The sequence below is a fragment of the Paramormyrops kingsleyae genome, chromosome 4, assembly GCF_048594095.1.
Source record: "Paramormyrops kingsleyae isolate MSU_618 chromosome 4, PKINGS_0.4, whole genome shotgun sequence".
Classification (NCBI taxonomy): Eukaryota; Metazoa; Chordata; class Actinopteri; order Osteoglossiformes; family Mormyridae; genus Paramormyrops; species Paramormyrops kingsleyae.
Window position 1 is genome coordinate 37,424,588 of NC_132800.1, and position 25,677 is coordinate 37,450,264.

The window sequence follows — 25,677 nt, forward strand, 5'->3', positions numbered from 1 at the left end:
CAGCAAGGACATGGGAGACACAGGAGACACAGGGGACACAGGAGACAGCCATGTTTTCACAGGTCAGTGGGAGTTCGCTGGACCGCACCATGTCTCAGTATGTCATGTTTAAATATCTTACAGATTTATATTACATTTATTATTGTTTCCTGACTATGATCAATGAGATCAATATTTCATTTCATTGTATGACCCATGTATCATTTGGCTGAAAACAACAATAAAGATATTTTGACTTTGATGTAATACCTTCTTGTTATGGTTGTCAATTGAGTAAAAAAAAAAAAATTGCACATTTTGCAATGAATTAATCATGATTATTCACAATTAAAAACTTGTTTTTCTTCTTTAGACTAAAGCTTTTTATAATGCATATTAAAATGTAAAATCAATCACCAAATTAATGTACAATAATCACAAGGGAAGCTTATTTCAGATACAAAACAAGTGGTTCTTGCAATCATTTGATTTATATAGTTGCCACATAATGCACTGCGCGATGGCGTCATTAATCGCGTTAACCGTGTGAATTGCCTTAATTTATTTTCATGCGCTGTTTTGAATTGGTCGTGACGATTAACGTGTTAATTTTGACAGCCCTACTTCTTATAAAATACAAAATACAGGATCTTTGTGTACTGGGAGAAGAGCCTACCTCAAGTGGGGGATATGCGTACATACACGATAATGAGGTTAAACAACTCTGCACTGTAACACTACAGCAAACTCTGAGGCTGATTAGTCAGCCCGGTTTCCATGATCAGGGGAACATTGGAGACTTGCCTACCTGGCGGGCGAGTTTATTTTATTACATGGGGACCAAAGTGGTCACACTGGCTGCAGACAGATGGATAAACCCATTAAACTTAATGAGTCACGGACAGTGTGGAACATCCCTTCTACTCCATAAGCACCTACAACGACTCCCAAGAAAGGCTTCTGGCAGATTCTCGTAACCATGGAAATACAGCCTCCTTTCTTGTAATTGTGACTCTCTGCCCACGGCATTGATGGGTGGCTTAATTTACCCCTGTTCACTTCAGTTTACGCCCTGACCCATCACGGCAGGGGGTTATTTTAACTCCAGGCCAGTAATATGGCACAAAAGCAGTAAACACTATTGGTAAATGTTCCAGATGGCTAATGCACTCCATGTGACCCACGCTCTCTGCGGGTGCCCCTTTACATGGACACACCAGCAGCCTCTGCACGGCAAAACAAGACCCACTGAACAGATGTCGAAGCCAAGGAGAGAAAACCATCCAGAATCCTCCGCTAGGCACTGTGCCGTCAAGCTCTCGAGCAGAAAACAAAACATCCTCGGGTCTGATGTTTCAGACAGGTAGAAACGCACGGTGGTGTGTGAGAGAAGCTCGGGCTGTAGAAAGGTGATAAAGGCCGAGTTGGTCGTGCCGTCCCCTTGCAGCAAATGAGATACGACTGATGGTCGTTGACTAGGATTTAGCTCTGTTTCAACAACAGATGTCCCTTTTGTCAGGCAAATCAGTGTCTATTTCCTGTACAATTTCACACCTTAGCCCTCCAGGAAAGTGATTCCCTAAAATAACCATAATAAACAAGTAACCTGCTGCTTCACTACCTTAAGGCACAATCGTCCCTGAGAAGCCAATACTAACAAATCAGGACCCCAAGATGAGGAGACGCCGGTCATGCATACCAATATGACCAGCTGAATTCAAGCCGCGTGATTGGTCAGAAACTCCCAACATGTACACTGGGGTCTTGAATGGATGTCATGCTGCCAGTAAGATTAACAGGAATGTGTGAACATTATGGAGCTCCTGGCTGTAGTTACAAACTAGCATCATGCTCACGTGCACGTAGCTTCGTGCGTATCAGAGGGGAGCAACACTGCGTAGCTGCTAGGAGAGAGAGATGGCATGCTGGCGTGTCACATGTTAGCCCCGGCGTGAGGCCTGGTGTGAGCCAGGCTACATCTGCGCCTCCGGGGAGCTGCAGGCGGCCACAGACGGTAAGGCCCGGCGGTTCTAACAGCTCCGAAGGCCGAAACGAAAGCATGTGTCACACAGAGGGCAGCAGAGGGAGAAAGAGGAAACAGGAAATGGCTGGATTCAGAATTAGTGTGTATCTGGGACGGGAGCGAGGAGTAGCACGATAGATCAAGCCATCCAGGCTGTCCTGTACCCCCCCCGGTGGTGCCACCTGCCCCCAGTGGGACCCTCCGCCAGGCACACTGTCGCAATGCAGGTAGCCGTGTGATGCTAACCACATGGGGCGGTTCGCACACTGCGAGGCACGTACTGCCACAGCGCTGAAGCTGCGCTATCGTGTACGTAGAATCAGCCATTTACTGCAATCAAATCACACAGGACTTGGGGTGTTTAGGCATATTTAACTAGATCCGAATTCTACACTGGGAGAATATTCGGTGCTGTGTACGCTAAGTATGCTAATGATGCTACGTATGCTAATGTATGCTAAGCAAGCTAGTTCCTCCACATCCGTGCTTTTTATGCAGCGGTCCTCCAGCGGAGCTAAAAATAACCCGGCAAGTGGCAGGGAGGCGGGGAGCAAAGCCTTTCGGCCTCCCCGTGACAGCCGCTGGCGTTCCTACCAGCAGGAGTGGCTGCCATGTCGTCTCAGCATCTGATCAGTATCTGAAGTCCTCATGTACGGGTTTGGCAAAGCCAGGCAGAACAGGCGACCTTCAGCAAAGCTGACCTGCTCATTTGTTTCCAAGGGTGAATCTGGCTCGTTTATGTTTCCAACTAGTTCATGCTCAAAGGTAGACATATGATGCAGCTTACAGACCAACCGATTCTTCCGTTCCTGGTTCTATTTTGGTCAAGCAACCGCAAAGCTGAGACTCCAGTGATGCCTAACTCCAGATCGACCACCGTGCTCTGTTGTTCGTAGACAAGCGTGAAAAGAGGTCTAATTTGCCACACAAAGCATAACCTGTCTGGTAACTTAGACCGAATCTGCTAAAATTAGCATTGTGTTGAGTTGATAGGGCTTATTCCACCTCACAAATCATCACAAATATAACTATCCCCAAATCTGTGGTCTCTCTACTCACCATCGATATCTCTCTGTGGAACTTGGACTCCAGATTTGTGACGTTCTTGAACGTGTTGACGTAGAAACCCACTCGGCTGCAAGGGAATGGTGCAGTGTGTTCATAAACAGGGACACCGTGACATAAAGCACATACGTTCATGACAGCCACGCAGGAATCCACTCAGACGGCCAGATCAAACACTGACTCTACGGCGGCGTTGGATTTCCAGATCTAATGTGTGGAATATTACTACAGCATAAATTAAAGCAGTGCTTAAAATGACAAGTTAACATTCTAAATATAATACCAAGTGAGGCTATAACCCCGCAGTCACTCAGCATGAGAGCCTAACGGCTCATAAAATACAGAGAATAGAATGAGATGTTAGTGCAACATCAGAGCCCAAGGGATCGTTTGCTGTGCAGATGTAGACCGAGGTGCTTGGGGATATTGCGATCATGGGACAGGACTGAGATGACTTCAGATGTTGGGCTCCTCAGAAAAAGCTCTTGGTTTATAAGGGGTACCACAGCTGGAGTCGTGGGGTACTGGAAGAGGCAAAACTATAATAACAAGGGGGATATTGCCTTCCTGCCCCATAGGGAGGGGGTCCCCCTCAAGCTTGACCTTAAATCTCCAATCCTGGAGAGCATCTAGCCAGCAGCTGTTTCTGTACCTCATGTTACTGTACTCAATGTTATCCTGATGTAAAGCTTGTGGTATTTGTGCCGACGACTGGCTGCCCCAGTAGAGAACCTAATCAAGCTCACCAGAGGGCGACCCACACCTTAGACTGAGAAAGTTCACCAGTCAGGGTGAACGTGCAAAGCAAGCTGAGAAACCCAATGCTGTGTCGTAACCCTAACCCTAACCCTAACCCTAACCCCAACATATGAAGAGAGTGAGGCGCCCACTCTGCTGCAGTGCATGCTGGTCCTCCTACCTGTCCCACAGCGAGGGCAGCTCCTCCTGCAGGTCCACGTTGAGCTCGTCGAAGACCTTCTGCGCCTTCTGGAACTCCTCTTCCGCCTGAAAGACGACAGACATCACACAGGGCTTGAAGCTTCACGGTGGAGCAGAGCTCCCTCTGCGGGGCTGTTTATAAAAGTCTCATAATCATGCAGAAACACAGGGATCGAACACGGAGGGTGTGTCTCAAAACCAAGAACACAAAGATCACACTTGTGGTCTTCGCACGACCGGTCTTGCTAACTTGCCTCCCAAGAACAAACTTGGGGTGCAATGAATCATGGGATTGGTCTCGTTTATGGTGAGGATGCAACCGATGTATCCTTGATATTTGGTGCAAGAATGACATTTGGGGGTTTTCACCATCTTCCCTGCTTCTGTTCTTACTGTAGTATTGGAACTGGTCTTCGGCAATGGAAGATGACATAAAATGGGTACACGAGAAGGCAAGTATGGTCACGTACACATCCTTAGAGATGTGCTCAGAGAGTGCTCCTCACCTTGGACACCTTGCGCTCGTTCCTGATGGCAGACGCCTGTAGGGATTCTACATAATGCCGTGCGCTGTCGTAATCTATCAGCTTCCTGCTCCTCTTCGCCACGCGGTTCTGCAACATATCGACAGGTAGAGCACCCACATCAGCAGAGCAGACAAAGACTGCATCACGGTTTCCATAGTGATGTAACTGGGGGTCCCTAACTGGGGGCCTCGTTAATCCAGCAAAATGACCTGATGTTCAGTTACACTTCTCTCAGCATGAATCCAGCATCTGTCAATGACCAACAACTATAGAGACGGACCCATTCCCTTATTTAATTTTTAATGCTACACTGATGCGGGCAGGTGAGAGGTGGGACACGAGGAGGGTGTGGCTCTAAATAAGGCCAATGGCAACGTACTTTGATGTCAGGGAATTGGGCGAGGTACGTGTCCAAGGTGATGAGCGACGAGTCCACCAGCTTCTGGTGGAAATCCTCCCAGAGGGCGTCACAGTTCTGTGAGGTTCAGAGAGCACAGCAGGAGTTAGACATGTGGCCACAGAACATGTATTCACTCACAGAGAAATCCTAAACGCATCACTGTCCAGGACTACAAAGAGCTGGACAATCCTTAAGAGATGTGGCACGTGCTTCTCATAAGAATCATGGAAACTGCCCCTATGGACGTGAAATGGCTGAAATGGCCATATCACCAAGAGATGTTCTCGTATTAATATGAACTGATAGGACCTCACTGGATAACACCAGTTGCTACCAATGATAACTGTACTGGGAGTTTTCTGCCCTTCCTGCAGGTGTGAATTTGTTCTTTCTCGTTCCCCACTCAATAAGTCCCCCCCCCCACAGTGCATATTCTGTTTGTGGCCAACAGGAGGCCCCCAAACCTCACAGGTCCCACACAAATGCCTGGTAGTAAACACCACTGCAGAGGATTTGCCATTTCCAGCGCAACGTGTTTTGCGACTGCTTCCATGCAGGACACCAATGAGACGAGGCTTTATATGGATTTCCACAAGGGCATTGTGGGTAATCTCAATGATTTTTTTTCTTTCCTCCCGCAGAAGTGAAGTTCCTAGCCACTCAATTTGTCTCTGACTCAAGGCAACAGAGAGTCTCAATTCAATTCAATCATGTTGCTGTTTATACAACGACATTAAACAAAATGCTAAGTGCCAAACGTGGGCGGATTTTCATCCAAAAGATGGAACCCAACACAGAGAGGAAGGCACAGTAGCACACACTAGAGCTGCTCTGGGGGTAATTTAGCATCAGAGCACTGATTAAGAACGCAGAAATCAAACCAGGTTCACCTGTGGCAACAATAAAAATGATCATCTGGGGGTACTTTCTGAGGCCCCTTTTCAGCAAAGGCCCATACATTCAATACTAAAAGGAGTCACATCCCCCCCAGGCCCTTTAGATAAACCTGTTCCCCCCTTCCCCCCCCCCAGCATTTCAAAGCTGCAGTCGGGCGCCTATTTAACAGACGTCACTGGATGTGGCCTGTGAGAGTCCACATGGGCATCAGCTAATTAATCTGGCCAAGAGTTTTGATTTTGCCACAGTCTGTAAAAGGGCGACTCTTCAGTGATGGAATTTTCCACTTAAATTAGTGACGGGTAGTGGACGGAAGAATCTGGATGCGACGCTCACCTTCCCGATGGTCATGACGTCGTCCTTGCCATGCCAGTCTGGCTCGTAGACCTCATGCAATGACTCTGTCAGGTTCATGGAGGCCTGCTGCATTCCTGCCAGAACCACATTGGGCATTAGCACATCTGCATTTTCCAGGAAATACCCCACAGCCTTTAACCATTAGCTGTTAGTCTACCTGTGTCCTCCACACATACGCTGCAGCCATTAACCATTAGTTGTTAGTGCACATGTGTCCTCCAGAAACACCCCACAGTGATAAGCCATTAGCCGTTAGCACGTCTGTATCCTCCAGGAACATCTTGTGGCTGTTAGCCATTAGCCCCTAGCACACTTGAGTCCTCTGGACATACCCCACTGCCGTTAGCCACTAGCATGTCTGCATCCTTTGGAAACATCCTGTGGCTGTTAGCTATTAGTCGCTAGCAGGCCTGCATTCTCCAGGAACACCCCACAGCCGTTAGCCATTAGCCGTTAGCCTGTCTGCGTCCTTCCGAAATACCCCGAGGCCATTAGCCAATAGCAATAGTCCTTCTCGGTCAGTTCCGGGTTTTCTGTTTAATCGGCATTTCTAACTGCATGCCGAATGCAGCTATAACTAAATGTTTGCTAAGACTGCAGCAACGCAGCCCCAAGGGCATCTGCCTGTTCACTGTGCCTTTGCAGTTTGTCCATTCTCTAGCAGAAGGTGACGTCCAGTGACCCAGTGAGGCTGAAACACCATCACCAGGGCACTGCGCTAATGCTGTCTCGCACAAAATGAAAGCCGTGCCTTTTAACATTAGGCTCTAAGCTGGTGGTTAGAATGCTGTGTCCATGATCAGAAGGTTGTCAGTTCAAGTCCTGGAGTCAACTGAGTGGTTACACTGTGGGGCCCCTGATCAAGGCCCTTAATCCCAATTTCCCCACAGACTGACTGACCCTGGTTTCTCAAAATTGTATGTTGCTTTGGATAAAAGCTTCTGCCAAATAAGTAAATGTAAATAATCCGAGCTGTATCCATGTTCTGATAAAACACATATCTATGTGTATACTGATACTGTCATATTTAAGGTCAGGCTGCCTGTTAGATCCCTGGGTAACAAAGAATTCCAGGTCTGGTGGAGGCCAATGATGTCACCTCAGAGTCAGCAGCCGCATACTGTGGCTACCTAGGCGCTGCTGGGGGGAGGGGAAGCTGGGTGGATGGGGGAGGGGCCAGATAAGCCATCTGTTAGTGCGGTCTGACAGCCAGTCACTCAGGGCCCTGTCCGGCTGCTTTGTATGTGGTCTGCGGGGGCGGGGGTAGTGCTGAGCCAGACTGCAGCCTTGGCAGCCTCCCAGATCAGTGAGCGAGGCCACATTACACAGCAAGGAAAAGGGTGCAGAACACATCCCCTGGTCATGTGGCACCTGGTCACATCCTAAACAAAGCCGTCAGTGATGGGAACTAAACAATATGTTGTCGCTGTCCAATGAAAACCACATATGTCCACTTTCTGACTATTGTGACTTTTTACTATAGATGGAATAGAGTTAGACCCATTCTCCTCTGTCTACTGATAGCTTTCGATATCTAGTTGACTCTTGAAAAGATGTTTTATGAAAAGTCATCTATCTAACTAGCATTTATCACTTTACCAGTTAACATTTGCATTCATGAGGGTCATTTATATGGATTACTTTACATTGCTATTTTTAAGTTACCGTCGATAGCTAGATAACTAGCAAACTAATATCATTGTTAATTGTGAATATAAGGTGAGATTGGTTTGTATCTTGTTGACGCCAACATATTTGCCTCGCTAACACCAATTCACCAATTAAAGCATTCACTGATGGCTCTGTAAAAATAGGTTTCTATCTGTGGTGCTAAGTGTGTCTCATTACATTGTTTTAGATTTATTCTGTAAAGAAATTTCTGAGAAAATGCGTTTTTTCACATTCCTGAAATAATTGATTTTTGGAGATACGTTTTTCATCGGACAGCAACAATATTTATGCTGAAGTCTCTGCTACAGAGTCACATGACAGGAAATGGAGTCCTGTTTGGAAACGCTGGTGGTATCACTAGTTTAAGTGTGACATGGCCCTAGATATTACTGAATGTCATTATTAACCTGCCCTGGATTATCCTTAAGGAATGGATAAATGGCAGTTAAAGCTGATCATTCTGTTTCTCTCAGATTCACGGCTGCCCTAAATGACCTTACTGGTCACTTGTCAACAATGCGGCTTGTCAAAGATCTGGACAGTTAAGGGACTCAGTTTAACCCCATTAGGAGCCCCAATGACCTGTCGCCGTTAGATGCAGACGAAATCTTTAAACCAGGCCACACCAGACAGAGTCTGTGCATGACTACAGCTAGGATATGAACCAGAGAAGCCCTAACAGGTAAGGTAAGTGTGTTATCGCAGCCCTGCGCCCGTGCGTGTGCGTGTTTCACTCCAGCTGACCTTTCACTGCAGCCAGGTATGCCTTCATTTCCCTCTGCAGCCGGAACCCCTCGGTCTGTGGGGAGAGAAAGGCGAAAGTTAGCAGAGGTGGTGCAGACCACATCCAGCATCCAGGAGGACATGGGGAACCTCAGTGATATCAGCATCAGATTTTATTTAGAATACAAATCTTAAATGATCTCGTTATAGGGCGCCTTCTCTGTGACGCCGTGCATGATGTCATCACCGTGAGACAGCCCCCGTCTGAGCTGTGAGAACATCAACAAAGGGATCTGTGGCCAGATCTGTGTACGACTAACACACATCTCCAAAATGCTCAGGCAAACACTGGGAATATTACTCTAATGACTAATGTGTGCATTAATTCACATTACCAAGGCTGCCTGCAAGATATTAGCCATGAATTCATGCATATGTTTCTATATTTATATATGAAATGTGGGCCTGATCTTAAAATAAAATATCAAAAGCCCATTTCACATGAAAAAAGGGGTGATTTTTTTTTTTTTTGGTTCATTTTATAGAATAGAAACATGCTTAACGTTCAGTTGTTTTAACCTGTGGTGTTACGATGTATAAACAGCTAAGGGACAAAAGTCTACCAATTACCGTGACTAGTTATAGGTTTAATCCAGTCCTTTCTGCCTGCACCTCTATCGTCCAATCACATCACCCGGTAATGCTGCTGACCTGATATGTCAAACCAATTGTGGGACAGAATGATGAGGCTGTGAGGCATGTCAGGTGACCATAAAACAATTTGGTTTGCAAGGCGGAACAATGGGGAGGCAGGAAAACAGTGGACGGGTTTCCCAACTCTAGTTGAAAGCTTTTTACTGGAATATAGCAGCTCTTACAAGCTCACATGGGAAAACCCATGTAACAGATCCCATCATCTATAGACACAGCAACACACACCTTAAGAGAAGCACTCCCCGAAACTGAGGGCTCTGGCTACACTTTTCACAAAAGATTTCTCAAAGTTTAACTCAAAAAGCGATGGCATCACACCGTCACACAGAATGTTGCTCTGGGGCCAGATGGTTTGGCAGGAGTTTCCCACAATCCTCTGAGACACTCTGCTGTGGGGGCGATTCACAGACCCTGGCAAAGATTATTCCAGACCAGACTGCAGCCTAAATTACTGCGGCACCAAAGATGCTATTTGGGGCGTAAGAAAATGAAAGCATTAATAAGTGCATACCAAGAAGAGAGCGGCGGGGGCATTTATCGCTTCAGGGTTTTTTTGTTACTCCCCAGTGGATCTCGGCCTCTATCTTTATATGCGCCTTTTGGAGATGGAAACACATTGATTACAGTAATGGCTGCGAAGCCGGGGGGGGGGGGGGGGGGGTTCACAGAGGGCTGGGCTGCCAGCACCCATTCCCTAATGATCGCCGCTGTTGTGAATGCCCCCTTGTCATTCAGCAGAAAACAGGAAGTGTCCAGCATACCGGGAGGCTGAAGTGATGTTGTATAGCTTTCTGCGTGTGGGGACTGAGCTTTAGCTCACGCCATGGTTAACTACAGATGTAGCTTCAGTGTGAGTTGGTACACGGAAATCGTGCGTGGACCTCATTCTCATACCTCATTCTACAGCTCACAGATCCTGCAGGGAGGACAAAGCAGGAGCAAGAACATCTCTCTCTCATTTATATCCCCACGCTTTCAGTGTAATCTTTGCTCATGGGAGGTTTACTTACGTAAAAATGTTCTGAGGGCAGAACGGGAAATGATTCAAAGAGATAACCAAAAAGATCTCGGTCAGATGTCAGACCAACCAATCAGATATTTTGGTCCCACCTCCTCTACGATGTGATTGGTTGTCTCTCTAAGCCAATCATTTTTCATTCTGCCCTCAGTACATTTTTGAGTAAGTAAAACTCCCATGAGTGTAATCTTTTGGTTTTCGCTCCTTTCTGACAGCAGACCTCTCTCTCTTTGACTTCACAGCTTAAAGCCCCTCCCCCGAACTCACTGATGCAGGCGACGGGGGGTTAAACCAAAGCAGGCCCTGCTGCAGCCTCTGATAAGCTCTCATCTTTGCTCCCCACACACGCCCCCCCCTTGCTTCTAGCACTTTCTCATTCATGTAGCACACACAGCTCAGCATGGAGGCTAAATATAGTAAAACCTGCTAATAAACGGCTCCAGCAAAGCCGGCCCTCTGCTGCGCTCACGTGCTTTACGTGTGACAATACTCAAGCCAGCTTCCCCCAGGTCCCGGCAGCTTAAAACACCCTCTGCTCCAGCTTGCCCCAGATCCCGGCAGCTTTAAATCACCATCTGGTTACAGGTCCGCGGCCGGCCTCACCTCCTGCTTCTTGAAGTTGAGGACGCACTGCTCAAACTGTTCATCCTTCGTCTCGTCGGCCTTCCCCAGCTTCTGCAGCACCTGGGAGGAACGAGGGGAGCAGATGTTGAAGAAAAACAAAAGAAAAAGAGCTGGCCTGGCTCCTGTTAACATGCCGCTAACGTGTCACTTCCTGTGTCCTGTTCCTCTAAATGCAGGGAATGGCACCAGTACCATACATTTACATTTACTACTATAAAAAATTGTAAAAATTTAACTTCTGCATGGCTCATCGTGTTGTACATTTTCTTTATTTAATCATATAATAATCTACAAAGTGACTGCAGTTCTCTCCTATTTTGAAATAATAAGACATATTGGACACTGAACAGTATTAATTTCACTAAGTATACTTCCTAATTGCATTTCAGTGTCTGCAGTTTAGGAAAGAAATTTCAATTCTGCATTCAGAAGGTAATTTATACAGAAACTTATTAAACCTGCACTTAACTTTAATCATTTGTTTTCTGGCAAATCAGTAAAAGCATGACACGCTATATCCAGGTCCATAATGAATCTCCTCCTAACACTGGCCTGGCTATTAAGCATGATTGATTTGCTTTCCTGTGTAGATAATTCCTTATTTAAACGACAAACTTCATTTCTGTTCCTTATAAATAATTGTTTGGGCCAAAAATGTTGTCCTTAAAAATAAATGCATAATTATGTAATTTAAAAATCCTTCACCGTTGCAGCAAGAGGTCATTTTATTTACAGAAATTTCTTTTAGCAATAAAAGGTAGTGAATTAACTCAAATGACGACTGAATCCCAAACAGTAACACGAAACACAATCAGGATGCTTAAACATGAAGATGAATAAATCAGGCACCTTTCACATTAAAAAATGGACTTTATAATCATTTCAACATAAAAGACCGTATTTATTTAAGTGCCTATGGTAAAACTGCCGTTTCACTTTGTGAGTGATCTCTCTGGAAAAGTCACCAAGTTAATAGACTCTGAGCTGTGGGATGATGGACGTGGAGCAGAGGTGGGGGAGAGGATGGAGAAGTTGGTGGAGGGTTAGGACTGAGAAGGGGAGCATTTATTTATAGATTTACCTTCGTCCGTCGTTTTAACCGTTTGGAGTGCGGGGCAGCCATTTGTAGGGCGACAGAGGCGCTATTGCCCGCTTTTACACCTACAAAACTGCAGTTATAACAAGCGCAGGACCCTCTTGAAGTCCCAAGCAGATGAGAAACCTCTTCCCTTCGCAAAGCCACTGGGACCAGTGCAGCATCGCCGCCGGGATACTGGGTCCGACCTAGCAGACCCGCGGTCACATGGACACGCGTCATGGGGTGATCGGAAGGGGCAAACCGTGCTGTCGATTGGTTACCAGGACACGCGATTGATTGGCCCAGGAGCGGCTCCATGGTAACGGCTGCTCTGCATGCTAGCAGAAACACGGGCAGGAATTAGTGAGAATAAGTGGGAATTACACCTCACTGCGACCGGCTCTGATGCCCCTTAACAAGCCGTACACGCGACCGCGACCTCGGGTCATTTATCATGCACGCGACGTGCTCCTGTTTACATTTCCATGCATGGCCCGCACTAGCATGTTTACTGAGGCTCTCCTTGTTACAGTTGAGAGTCCAGCCGCTGCTGTTATGGAAAAGCGCATTTCTGTGACTGTCACTGGGCGGTCAGCAAGGAGTACAGGCAGTGACAAGGGAAACCCAGCACACAAGTTGGGGGGTGGGGGGTTTGTGCAGGCATGGGGCTCCAGCCCTGCCCGTGTGGGGTGGAGGTGTCCCCGAGGCTGAGACTGACCACACAGTCAGAGTGTGTGCTGACCACATGGCCAGTGGTTTTGTATACAGTACCAGTCAAACGATGGACACTTACAGAGCATCATGTGTTTTCCAACAAGATAAGGACCCTAAGGCCACCTCAAGGTTATGTAGCAAACCTTGTAAAGTAAATTATCTTGTGAACAAGGAAAGAGATGGAGCGCTGTGACAGGTGACCTGGCCCCCACAATCCCCCGACCCAAACCCTCCAGAGCTAGTTTGGGATGAGCTGGATCAAAGAGTAAGAGCAAGGTAGGCAACTTGAGACCAGGACTAGTGGAAACTCCTTCGGGACAGTTGGAGAGGAATTCCAGATGAATGCCAGAAGTCTGCAATGATGTTATTGAAGAAAAAGGGGATTATTTTGAAGAGGATCAAATCTGAGCAAATTTTCAGATGTTGAGCACTTCTCTGGTTACCATATTTGATATGTATTATTTCATTCTCTCACAGCCTTTTACTATAAGGTGAACAGGGGCGTTGCTAGAGATTTTGGGCCCCATGAAAGCATATCATATTAGGCCCCCCAGTCCAAACCAATCCAGTTATTTTCCTAATTTTTTAGGGCCCCTGTCACTCAGGGGCCCTTGGAATCGTCCTAGCTTTCCTCCCCCTTACGGCGCCCCTGAAGGTGAATAACATAGTTTAAAAAGACAGGTGTGTTTTGACTGGTACTGTATATTACATTATGGGGATCCAACATCCACACAATGTATCGAAGACCTTGGGACATTTTTCCAGTTCCCAAAAGGGAAAACTCAGCTTTCCATCCATCCATCCACCCATCCATTTTCCAACCCACTTATCCTTTTGGGTTGCGGGGGATCCCGGAGCCTATCCTGAAAGCTATAGGCATGAGGCATCGCAGGGCACACTCACACACCATTCACTCACACCTATGGGCAATTTAGTAACTCCAATTAGCCTCAGCATGTATTTGGACTGTGGGGGAAAACCGGAGTACCTGGAGGAGGAGAACATGCAAAATCCACACACGTGTAACCCAGGTGGAGACTCGAACCCGGGTCCCAGAGGTGTGAGGCAACAGTGCTAATCACTGCACCACCATGCTACCCCAGGGAAACCTTGGCTTTATGTAAAAAAAAAAAAAAAAATCTGCGAATTAATTGAAAAAATAAAATAAAAATAAAATAAAATTAAGGTCGTCATACTGTAGTAAGGAGCAGGGTAATGGCCATAAAAATCAATGGAGAATCTCGGCAAAGATATGAACACATGGACTGTGTGTGTGTGCTGACCACATGGACAAATGTGTGTGTGTGTGTGACTATACTGTCCACTCAAAGGCCTGACATGAAATTGGCAAATTTGGCTTGATAAACAACATGCTCTGGCCATCAAGTCAAGAAGTGTTCCTGGGTCTTTTTACAGTCCCAGACATCAACGGTAATATGAAGCCGATTGAATATTCTTTTATGAGGAATAATGAGCTGTCTGCTCCGCTCCGTGGTTTAATAAACCGCACAGCGGCAGCGTAAGTATGTGTGGGGTCCACACCAGTCAGTAACAGGCAAACTGCCGGAACAGATCCAACAGACGTCAGCACTGTGGACGGCCCATGGAAGGAAGGGAGCGGAGAACATGCCGACTGGCCTCGGTGGTTCAGTGTGGGCAGGGCGCCGCACTTCTAATGACGAACCAAATTAAGGTTGAGTGATACCGGAGTGACGAAACGACGTTTTCAGCTCCACGAAACAAGCGGGAGGCATCGAGTAAGATGCGAACGAAGTGTTCAGACGGGACAATCAAAATATTTAGCTGCGTTTCACTGCCACAATAAGGTGAAATTGCATATTCATAAATTAATATGAATACATGAATAAATTAATGATTATCCGACTTACCCTGCGGTGAGTTTTTGGACTTTTTTGCCTTGCGATTGTTTATAACTAATAATGAAACGCACAAATGGAGTCTGTGTGTCAGTGAGTGCATGGGTGTAAATTATCAAAACCATCCAATAGAAATCCCTGAACCGCCTAAATGGGCGTAGACTTCAACCCCCCCCATGTTCTAATGTTCTTGCTAAATCTATACATGTTCAGCAGACCAACATAAAAAACTGACTTATTATATTTTTTCCCTGTCACTCTACTGCAAACAGCACACTACAGCTATTTATGATTTTACCATAAATATCACTATTACTATTTATGTTTTATCACAGTCCTGAAGCTAGGTATAGCTCTGTATATCTAGCTGAGTTTAACTGTATGTGGCAAATAAAACGTTGAGTGATGTAGTCAAAATGGCTTAATGTCATTTGAGCCCATTGGTGAGGAGAGCAATTTGGCCATTGTGGCAGCATGTAATGGTGCCAAAGACACAATTACTATAATGAAGAATGACTGATGTGTAATTTCATGTATGAGACAAAGGTACCGGGGAAATCAGTTCTGCGGTGTGAAAAATAGCCAGGCGCTCACAGAGCATGTTATTGAGTTAAAATGGCTAACACCTGCTCATTGCAGCCCGGCCTCTGTGACGAAGACTCCTAATTAACAATACAGGCGAGTATGATGAAGCCAGTTTGTCTAATCTTTTCGGCAACATAGAGTATAACCTTCTTGGATTTATGAGGATGATTCAGATGCTACCAGCACACAGAACAATTAATAATCCGACATTTCATGGATCTTGATCTAATGATTTAACAGGAATCTACCGCATTCGCATGAAAACTTAAAGCTAAAGATATGACAGCATAGCACTGAATAATTATGTGTTAGAACTGCCTGCTGTTGAAGAAAATCCTGCAGCCATGGAGACGAGAGTCATAAGTAAAGAGAAAGAGTGAAACGTGACTTTTTTGAGGAGGGTGCCCCCCCCCCAGCGTTTGCTCTGAGTGACAGCAAGACTGGGAGCAGTGATCCGTTTTGTTATGAGGGCAAAATATATATTTTAATGTTTCGTCAAGCTGCTTATCCATTCATATCACAAAATAAAAGGCCAGTTTCGAATTCCGAAATTCTCCATGTGACGAGCAGACCTGTGTCCAGAAATGAATTTCGAGGGGGGTTAAAACTCGCTGTTTTACTACCCAGCTAGGTGCAAATTCCCGGGGGGGTCGGGGGGTGCATGGCTACATAGCTGAGGAACTGTGCTCTGTCCTTTTTGCTCCCTCCTAACTCTCAGGGAATTGGGAGGGAGCAAAATTGTGGACCGTCTGGGGTTCCCCGCGTACCGGCTTGAGAATCACTGTTCTACAAGATTCGAGTTCGTTATGATCTCCGAAGTTTTCTGCCGTTTAAAACGAAGGAGACTTGACATATAGCGATGGTACAGAAACAGCCATGCAGAACCGGCCAGTACACTGCCCCCCCCCCCCCCCCAGAAGCTGTTCAGTGTTCTGCTGAGGAACCCGGCTCGTTGAGCTTCATCCGTGTCGTCATGGCAGCAGTGAAATGATGGGATGCATCAAGCTCTAAACACTCTTAACGTGCATCATATAAGCGTCAGCCAGCCTCACAGCATCGCACCCCCCGAAATGGCTACATTCTGCTCCCCCCACAGCCCGGAGACATGGGACTTCGCTCGATTGATAGCTTAGAAGCCAGCGATGACTCAGTCAGACCACAGAGTGCCGTCCCTGAAGGACGATCTTGCTGTACATCCCTACGGTGCAAAACGGTATAATTTTGAATTAATTTCAGCCCAGTGATTTAAAAAAAAAAAAAAACAGTCAAAAGAGTTTGGAATTCCTCCAAAACATGGTAGTTTTCTTCCTGAAAGACGGGAAGGCAGCATGTGACCTTTGTGTGACGCTCTGTGCCCAAACACTGCCCTCTCTCATTGGACCAAACGTCAGGCATGTACTTCCTGGAGACGGTTACTGTTTGGGAAGTGCGCTCCTTTGTCACAGGAAGGTGTCAGAGGTGAGAGCATCCTGGGTGGCTCTGAAGGTGCCCCCCCCCCAATCCCACACACACACAGCCACTCCACCTTATGCTATCCTGTACCTTTTACCAGAAACATCTGCCTTTCAGATGAAAATCACCCTAAGTGAGACCATTCAGCTAACAGGATCCACTGTATATGTAGTGCTATCCTCACTGAAAAACTGGATTGCCAAATTCATGCCGCTCTGTGTGTGTGTGTGTGGGGGGGGGGTGTTCACAGACAGCCTCCATTATTTTTACATGCCGCTAAATTTTGCATGGTAGATACGCTTACCCGTTGTTCTAACCTCCATCCAAGCTACCACAAATATTTTATGACAGTGACACAATGGTAACGCCAAACGGCATTTTAAGTGTCATTTGAGTCTAGGAGGTAATTAACCCATGCGAACAGGCGGGCAAGGCTGATATCCCGGCCCTCGCTTCCTGTCTGAGACACAATGGGGCTCCGGAGAGCTATCTGATGCCCTTTCCAGGGGCACAATGCCCAGTGTGGAAACACAAGGCACCCAAGGCCGCGGCGTATTAAATATTAACAGTACAGCGGAGAGAGAGAGAGAGAGAGAGAGAGAGAGAGAGCGCTGCCTGAACAAGGTGCCCCAGAAGACCTCTCTCCCTCACTGCACCCTCTTTGTGCAACTTGGGGCTACAGTTTAAATAACGTTAAAATAAGCCAAAGTGGACCGTCTATAATGTGGCCGACAATAAATCTTAAAATGATCCCGCAGCCCTCCCCCCCACTCTCAATGAAGCACGTGGGTGCTCCTTGGCCCCCCAGGGACACCCCCCGGTGTGACTCCGCCGCCCTGCAGAGGAGACCCTGCTGTGAATTCCTGGCATTGGAAGTTCTGAAGTTTCTGAGTTGTAATCACACCTCCACACCAGAAGGGGGTGGAAATGGGTGTTGTTGGGTTGTGAAAAACACACCTGCAAACCTGTTGGTATCAAAAATATCCTCCTGTGAAGCACCATCAAAGGTGAAAATGAAGAGGATGGTCAACGTTCAAAAAACCTTGGCTGGCTTCTGAACCTTATTCCACATGGCTGATCTGTACCTGCTTGTTTTCACACGTTTCGTCTACCTGACTCTCCTAACCACCCTGGCTGCAGATAATCTCCTAACGTCCCTGTTCCTATTACCGCCCGCATCGTGTGGTCTGTCCCGCCTCCGTGTCTCTAGTGTCACCATCGGCAGAATTTAATCAGCTGGCCTCCTCATCACCTGTTCCCCACGCCCCCCTCCCCACCCCTGGAGTTTGACCCCCCTTTTTTCTTGGGCCAGAACCGAAGGCTAACACCCCGTGATCGGATGTGTGAAAGCGGTGCCGTTTTGTCGGTGAGAGGCGCCGTGGGTTCACCGAATCACTACCGCTCACGGATCATTATCATCCGGAGATATTAGAACATTCTGGGTTGTTAATTTCCTGCCTCTCGTATCATTTTTGGGAAATTGCTTGATTCTGTGACACCAGCGTAGGATCGCTCATGTCACCCCCGTGGGCTTTTATTTGCCGAGTGTCATATTCACCAGCGCCGGGGGTGCTTCCGGCGTGATACTGCACACCTCGTCAGCTTCTTCACTCTTGCCCACCCCCGCGTTTCCAGCCCAGAAGCTCGGGTGGGCAAACAGGCAGCTTAGAGCAAGCGGAGCAGGACCACAGGGGGTCAGAAGGTCAACAGGTCGTCAGGTGCCCGTCAGGACACGCGATTCAGCTTTTTATGCGGATATGTGCCGATTTCAGCCTGTGACGACCTTACACACATGACAAAAAGACATTTTCATCTTCTAAATCTCTCTGAACAAAAAGTAGGTCACGCAACAAAGCCGTGACAAAACAGCACCATGTCACCAAACAGCCAACGCTTTGCATCTTTAATATGCTCACTGCAGAGTCATTCATCGTATCCATCCATCCATTTTCTGTCACCGTTTATCCTATTCAGGGCCGCGGGGGGTCCGGAGCCCATCCCGGAAGCTATGGGCGCAAGGCAGGGAACAGCCCAGGATGGGGGGCCAAACTATCGTATCTTTAAATTATATCGTCACCACTGGCTCTTTGCAACCATTTAAAGTCACAATAAGGCCAGAATAACAGCCATTCCAGAGCTGTATGTATAGTCAGTAAAAATTATTCTCCCACAGTGTGTGAGATTTCAGAAGGATCTGGAATAATCTCGGACGGCAGGTGATGCTTTTGGTCCAATCCTGTCTCACCCTGTAAAGGTCACCTGACCACACGTCAGAGCCTATATGATGCCATTGCAGAAAAAAAACACCTGAAATCTGTCTGACAAACAGCAAACTGCTCATCTGATCACGACGCGAGGCCTGGCCCAAGAGTGGACAAATACCTTACACCTGAATACCCCCCCAGCCCCTCAGAGATTCCCCCAGTACACTCTCCATCTTAGAGCGGGAGCTGAATCCCATCCAACTTAGAGATCCTGAGATCATGACGCTATGAGAGCAGCAGAGTCCGTTCCTGCCGGCCTGGGTGGATGACGCACGGTCTAAGGAAGTGCCTCTTTCCAAAACAAGCAAGCATGACACGCCATGTATGCATTTCTATAAGAAAGCTGATCTCCATCCACACGCCCTTTCTCCGGAAACATCTTGTTTTTTTTTCATATGCAAATCTGACGGTCCCTCTCTTAGCGGGAAGCGTGCGTCAGTATCGCGGAACCGCTGGACCCCAGCGGACTCGTGAGATGGCAGACTGACTCTATGCCATTTTTACTACAATAAAGTTGAAAACACATTTTCATGCTGACGGTTTGCCTCACTGATTGGTTAACCGGAGATGTAGGGCTCTGATTGGTTAAAACGGAATGTAGAGCTCTGATTGGTGATATACCATCTGGCAGATATCCAGCAGCCCGGTGACTCACACCCCCAAGACACACACATTAAATTAAAACATGCCTAAAGATAACTAACTGTGTATGGAGCTTCACACCATCCCAAGAGAGGGATCAGCCACACCTTTCTGATACAGGGATACAGCTTCATTGTTCTGCCGGTTCATGTCAAATCTATGAAGGATTATGTCTAAAATACAGGTCATCTCTAGACCAGAGATTCTGGGGGGATTTGAATCCGTTCCATAGCTCCGGTTCAGGCTTTTTCCACTGCAGCGCAAAACCCCGCAGGAGGATTCGAGGGCGACGAATTACTGCAGACCAGCGCCAGAGACACCGGCCCGGCAGGGAACATGAAAAGCACCGTCACGGACATTACAGCGGCCGTCGCTCTCGCTCCTTCGGGGATTCAGTAGATTTTAGCACAACCGAGTCATAAATTAATCTAGCAGAATCGTTAATTTATGTCTATCTTTTCAGAGGGATTTTTCAAAAATCAAATGCATCATAGAATCTACAGTAATAGCCCAATACAGCACAATCTAGGAATAAAATGTTTGCAAACTATACAGTATAACAAATAAAAGATGTGATTTTTAGTGTTGAAGTAATATTATTTATGTTAAATGGAAAATACATAACATGGAAGTATGTAGCCTACCGCAGTACATGTTTTCTGGCAGAATGATTGGGAGTAACACACAGCCTCGGTGTGATTATTCACAGTACTGGGGGCACCAAAGGATTATGGGATATTTCGAGGCTGTGTGCGCCATAAGGAGCCAAACGTGACTGCTGCATGCTGGTCCTGGCTGCCAGTACGACCAGGCCCTTTGGCTTCAGGAACAGTCAAACTAAACACACTCCTGCTACTCTCTGATATATACTATACCATCTATAGACTCCAATAAGCAAGATGAAAATCTGAGACAGAAGGTCACCGTATCAATGCCAACATGGGGAAAGCAGCAGTACTCATTTAACACACATTGGAAACTGTTTATCAGTCCACTAACTGATATCCATAATTATTTCATATTATTATTTTTGCAGATATCACACAAAAGCAGGGCTGTCTGGATGTTCATACATTTCTTGGGTGACTTCCACAAAGGCCCTGGACACTTTTCGGTGTTGAGGTGCGGCTTGGATTAACTGATCCTGAATCAGTTTTAAAGGTCACAGCCGAACAAGAGGAGGCATGGAGCACAGACCCTGTCTCTCTGGAAGACTCCTCATTATGAGGGGATGAGCCTGGACAGTAGATATTAGTAGAACTGCAATCCTCTTAAAGGGAGCGTGGGCGCAGGGCATGTCGGGTTAGAGTCGGCGTTAGGGTTAGGGAAAGCCCAGGCAGCACAGTGCCGCAGACCAGGCTGCCGGCCGCTTTGTAACTCAATCCGTGTTTACAATGCACATGAGCAACAATGAAACCACCCACCAATTAACCCTAATAGGCAAATGATGTTTTAATATTTTACTTAAGAGTATTATTTTATCAGAAGACAAACGGGAAAAGCGTAAGTTATTTGTGCTGAAGGTATTCAACGTGTTCATAATACCGGTTTGTCAGGAAAGCAGCAGAAATCCCTTTAGAGGGACATCTTTAGATGTGTGTATCATTTTATAATACGGCTATGCGGTTCGTTTATGAAGGAACAGCGGGTGCAATTTGAGCTGTCAGGACGGGGCACTGGGCATTAGTGCTGACCTTGCAGAAGAAACGCGAGTCCGGCCGCGTCCATTATTTATCAGTACGTTTTTTTTTTTTTTAATGAAACAGAATAAGCTTTAACATACGGGGGATACCCTTTTCTCCAGTCATCTCCGATGCATATTACATCAGAAGCCCAAGGGGATCGCGTTCATTGGGAGAGCCCTCGATTAAACGAGGCAGGACATTTATTTATCCCAATGCGGGGAAACATCTGGAGGTAACCATGATAAACATCCGAAAATGCCCGAAAGACAGCGGAGGTAAAGGTCGGAAAACACCTCAAAGGCAGTGTGGATAGCCTAATGATGAGCAGCGTAAGATCCCGCAGTTTGCTGGTGCGCTTCGCCCGCGGCATTATAATACTGCGGGATGACAGTCACAGGACGCAATACGATGCGGAGAAAATACGGACACCAAGTCGTAGAGATGGCCGATTATATCACATTTAAAAACGATGAACACGGCGTACAGGCGATGTCCTAGTAGAAGCCATGCTGGTGTCCTTCTGCTGAGATACACCTGCCCCTATTACAGCATCTTCCAATGGTGCTATTAAAAAAAAAACAGCGACAAAAACACGACACCCGGAACACGTAGACAGCGCTTGTTCCTTACCTTTTCCTGAGCACGGCTGAGCCTTTTCTGGACATTTTTAGCGAAGATGCCCGTTTTTATCTCGGCCATGGCTGCTGATACTGAGGTGAAATGAGCCTCAGGCAGCAGGAGATGCGGTGAAGTAAGAAGAGGAGGAGGACCGCCTCTTAAAGTGAAAGCTCTGTGCGGGGGGGTGGATGCGGATGTATGACTGCTGCGTGTTACTGACGCCGCCTGTCTGTGTATTTCCTGTATGTTACACTGGCTGTGTGATTTCTGTGTGTTACACTGACTGTGTGATTCCTGTGACACTGATAGCCTAATTTCTGTAACACTGACTTGTAATTTCTGTTACACCAAGAATGTGATTTCTGTAACACTGATGGTGTCATTTCTGAAACACCTACAGTGTGATTTCTGCAACACTGAAGTGTAAGTTCTGTAACACTGACCGTGTAATTTCTGTATCACCAATTGTGAGAATTCTGTTACACTGGTTTGCTCACTTTCCCATCCACCAGCCTCTAGACCTAACACTGTTCAGCTTTTACTGTGAATGAGTAATTATTGATAGCATTTTAATTGTACAGTAAATATGTGTCACCAAACCCCATAGCAGACATATCATCACTAGAATTTTAAAACTTCTTTTCCAGTCAGAATGATTTATTTAAATTACACTTTTGCAATGGCATGTCTTGCTATTGTCGATATGCAAAACTAAACAGAAATAAGCTTCTCTTCCAGTCCCCGAACCGGCGGTCAGTGGTCTTGGGAATCAGCCTGGCAACTGTTAAAATATTATTTCCACGCCTAATGACAGGTCTGGATCTCCGCCGTTCTTCCAAAAAAACCTATCAGTTCCCCTCAGGAAGGTGAGTTGCACTTGGTGTGAAGTGCTTTTTACTAGATTGTTCTTTCTATTGCTTTATTACTTCAAAAAGAAAACGAGATTAGGTATGGATATTTTAGGGTGCGCGTCTTGCATAAATCATCGCGGCACTTACCAGCTGACAGACTCAATGGGGTATTTACAGCCTGTTCTCCTGTCCTCGGCTACGCATGTTAGCCAACACTCTGACAGCTGAGTGATTGAGTGGAGAACTTCAGCTTCAGCAATAGCAGGACTCCCTCCTGGAAGTAGGACCTTCTGGATCCTTGCTCCAATCCTCACCCGCCAACTGGCTAGCATTTCTAAAACCCTGACTGATGTAAGGGGTTGGAGAGAGTGTGCGCATCAGAAATGGGCTGGCAGCATCTTAATCGTAGATCATGGACATATCCTTGGTAGACACTGATATATTGGACCTTCACTTCCGGCCCTGTTTCCAGAAGAGCACTGACCCCTGAGGTGAAGGTCTGAAGTGAGTAGGATTTGGTCCAGCCTGAGAAAACAGCACATATTAACATCTGGAGCAATTAGAGGTTAAGGGCCTTCCTCGATGGCCCAACAGTGAAATCAGTCAGAAACTACAGGATCTGAAAGGTCAGCCTGTCCTTACCCATTGAGCCACATGCACCAAACACCTTGTCTGGCACCCAAGAGCAGTCTGTGTCATTGTCCCATCTGCACATGCGGCGTGACCACATGGGCAGAATAATAGACAGTCAAGCTCCATTGTGTACGATACACACACAATGTTTTCCTTCCCCTCTTGTTTCGTGACAGGCCGCCCTAGTTTCCGCCTGTGGGCGGCAGGAATACGCCACGCGGCTAAGCACACAAGCGGCTGAGGCATTCGCTCATGTGCTTGTTTGTTTAATCTCTTCTTCTCTTTATCTGGGTGTTTTTATCGTCCCAGAGCTGAGAGAACAGCAGCACCTTTTAGCGTAGATTACAGCCTGGGCAGGAGATAACGCCACAGAAGGAGGGGAGATAATCATCAGCCGACGACCTGCTCTCTCACGCAGACTCAGCTTCTCATAGGATGCCTCGCGCGTGGTAATTACTCAATTTCAATTTTAATCATTAGCTCGAGTCTCGGGTGGTGTGGTGGCTCTGCGAATAGCTCTGTTAGCTTATACCTCCTGGGTTGGAGGTTCGAAACAAAACCCTGTTTCTTGCATGGTGCCTGCATGTTGTCTTTGTGCCACATGGGTAGCAGTGGTGTTTACAACCACGGAAACCATCCATTTACTTGGGGACCCTTTGTTGGCTCCAAGAACTTACTTTACTCTGGTGGAGGTGAATGGCAGACAGCAAACTTGTCCCTGCACAAGAATTTTCTCCGGTTACTCCAGATTCCTCCTGCAGTCCATAGACATGTAGTTAAATTGTGCCTCTGAATTAATTCACCCATAGTGTCTCGTGTATATCTTAGTGTGTAAACCCCCCCAAATTCACACATCGATAGTGTTGAGTATGTTTGTGAGTATGTGTGAACCCCCCCCACCCCACTCCCGAATACCCCCAGCTGGTCCTGGGTAGACATCACTGTATGCTAAAAATTCCCTGTGTAAGAAACTGGATTGTGTTATCATAAAATTACAGCCCAAGCTCTGAATGTAGCACATCAGAGGCTACTGCAGCTTTAAGATGGGTCATAGGCACCACTGTGAGACTACAAAGCCAAATGTGTTATTTTAACCTGATTAGGTCCATTTATAGTCTACAAATGTGGTTTAAAAAATATCACTATTTGGGACAATTAGGATAAATTTACCATTCAGTGACTGAATTATTCAAGGACGCTACTTATGAATTAATCTACTCGAAATGAGTACAACTGGCACTGAGTAATTATATAGCGTGAAAAGGTCACACTTTTACCTGTAGAAAGAAAAATATACATGTCACATAAATGTCAGAATATAATCAGCGGCCATCTAGCCTAATTTAACCACTGATTCAGCTGCTTCACAAACCAACAAGCTCAGTGTTTCCTCAGGAAATGGTGTGAGTCCCACTCTGTTCAAATGCCATTCCAGGCTCTGAGTATGTGGAATCTGTCTATTCCGCTCCTGTACGTGTAAGTTCTTCCTGGGCATTCTCATGGTTTCCTGAAGACATCTGTCTGATTTTGGTTAATGGGCATCTTTAAATTGCTCATATTTTGTTATTCTGCATATGTACCCTGTGATGGACTGGCATTGCTTCCAATGAACTGGGATAGGCATCACACTCACCCAAACCCCAAACTGGACTTATAATACGGACAAATGGGTGCTTGAGAGGAACATAGGTTGTACTGCAGCGCCATCTGCTGGTAGGTGAGGGGAGAACACCAGAGTAACGCGTTGGTGTCCAGCACCAAGGACAGCAGTCCGTCTAAATGATTCCAATTAACCTGACACAAGTCAGGCGCAACCCAGCTGTGTCCCGTCAGCTAATCGGAGGCTTCGAAAAAGACTTTTTACCAATTTGCTATGGTATCTACCAGCTCTGTTTCCTTGTAGTTAGTTCCTCATTTTTTTGTTTGCATTTTGAATGTTTCTCCTGTTAGAATCCAGTGCTATATTATACGGAAGCCCCGAAGGGCAAAACACACCAACAAATTCGAAAACGTGCCAGCAAATTTGAAAACACAACGGCAAAAGCAAAAACACGGCAGCAAATTTGAAAACACGGCAGCAAATTTGAAAATATGACAGCAAATTCGATAACAAATATTGCCAACATTTGCAGTGCCTCTGACAAGGCACTAAGTATTTTAAAGGCGTCCACGGGGCAAGAGGGGCCGGAGACACTGGAGGACAGGCCCACTGCTGGTAACGGTAAGTACACTTGAACTGGACGACTGGCTGTGTATCAACTGGTGCCTGCTAATGTATCTAACAAACATGGCATTCAAAGAAGTTTTTTTTCCCCCACGCCGCACTCTACTGACCCTCTAG

The 25,677-nt window shown here is 46.5% G+C and overlaps 1 protein-coding gene across 3 annotated transcripts in view; it reads right to left on the minus strand.

Moving 5' to 3' along the window:
- Window positions 1-22,018, minus strand: part of amph (amphiphysin) — a 42,612-nt gene extending 20,594 nt beyond the window's left edge. For all 3 annotated transcript variants that reach the window (XM_023816169.2, XM_023816166.2, XM_023816165.2), the window contains exons 1-8: window positions 21,865-22,018; window positions 10,917-10,997; window positions 8,603-8,657; window positions 6,167-6,261; window positions 4,913-5,008; window positions 4,513-4,620; window positions 3,987-4,072; window positions 3,062-3,137 (exon numbers count right to left, since the gene is read on the minus strand). In XM_023816169.2, coding sequence (XP_023671937.1) covers window positions 3,062-3,137; window positions 3,987-4,072; window positions 4,513-4,620; window positions 4,913-5,008; window positions 6,167-6,261; window positions 8,603-8,657; window positions 10,917-10,997; window positions 21,865-21,933 — 666 coding nt within the window. In that variant the 5' untranslated portion in view covers window positions 21,934-22,018. The remainder of the gene's footprint in view (window positions 1-3,061; window positions 3,138-3,986; window positions 4,073-4,512; window positions 4,621-4,912; window positions 5,009-6,166; window positions 6,262-8,602; window positions 8,658-10,916; window positions 10,998-21,864) is intronic.
- Between the last annotated feature and the right edge of the window lie 3,659 nt (window positions 22,019-25,677).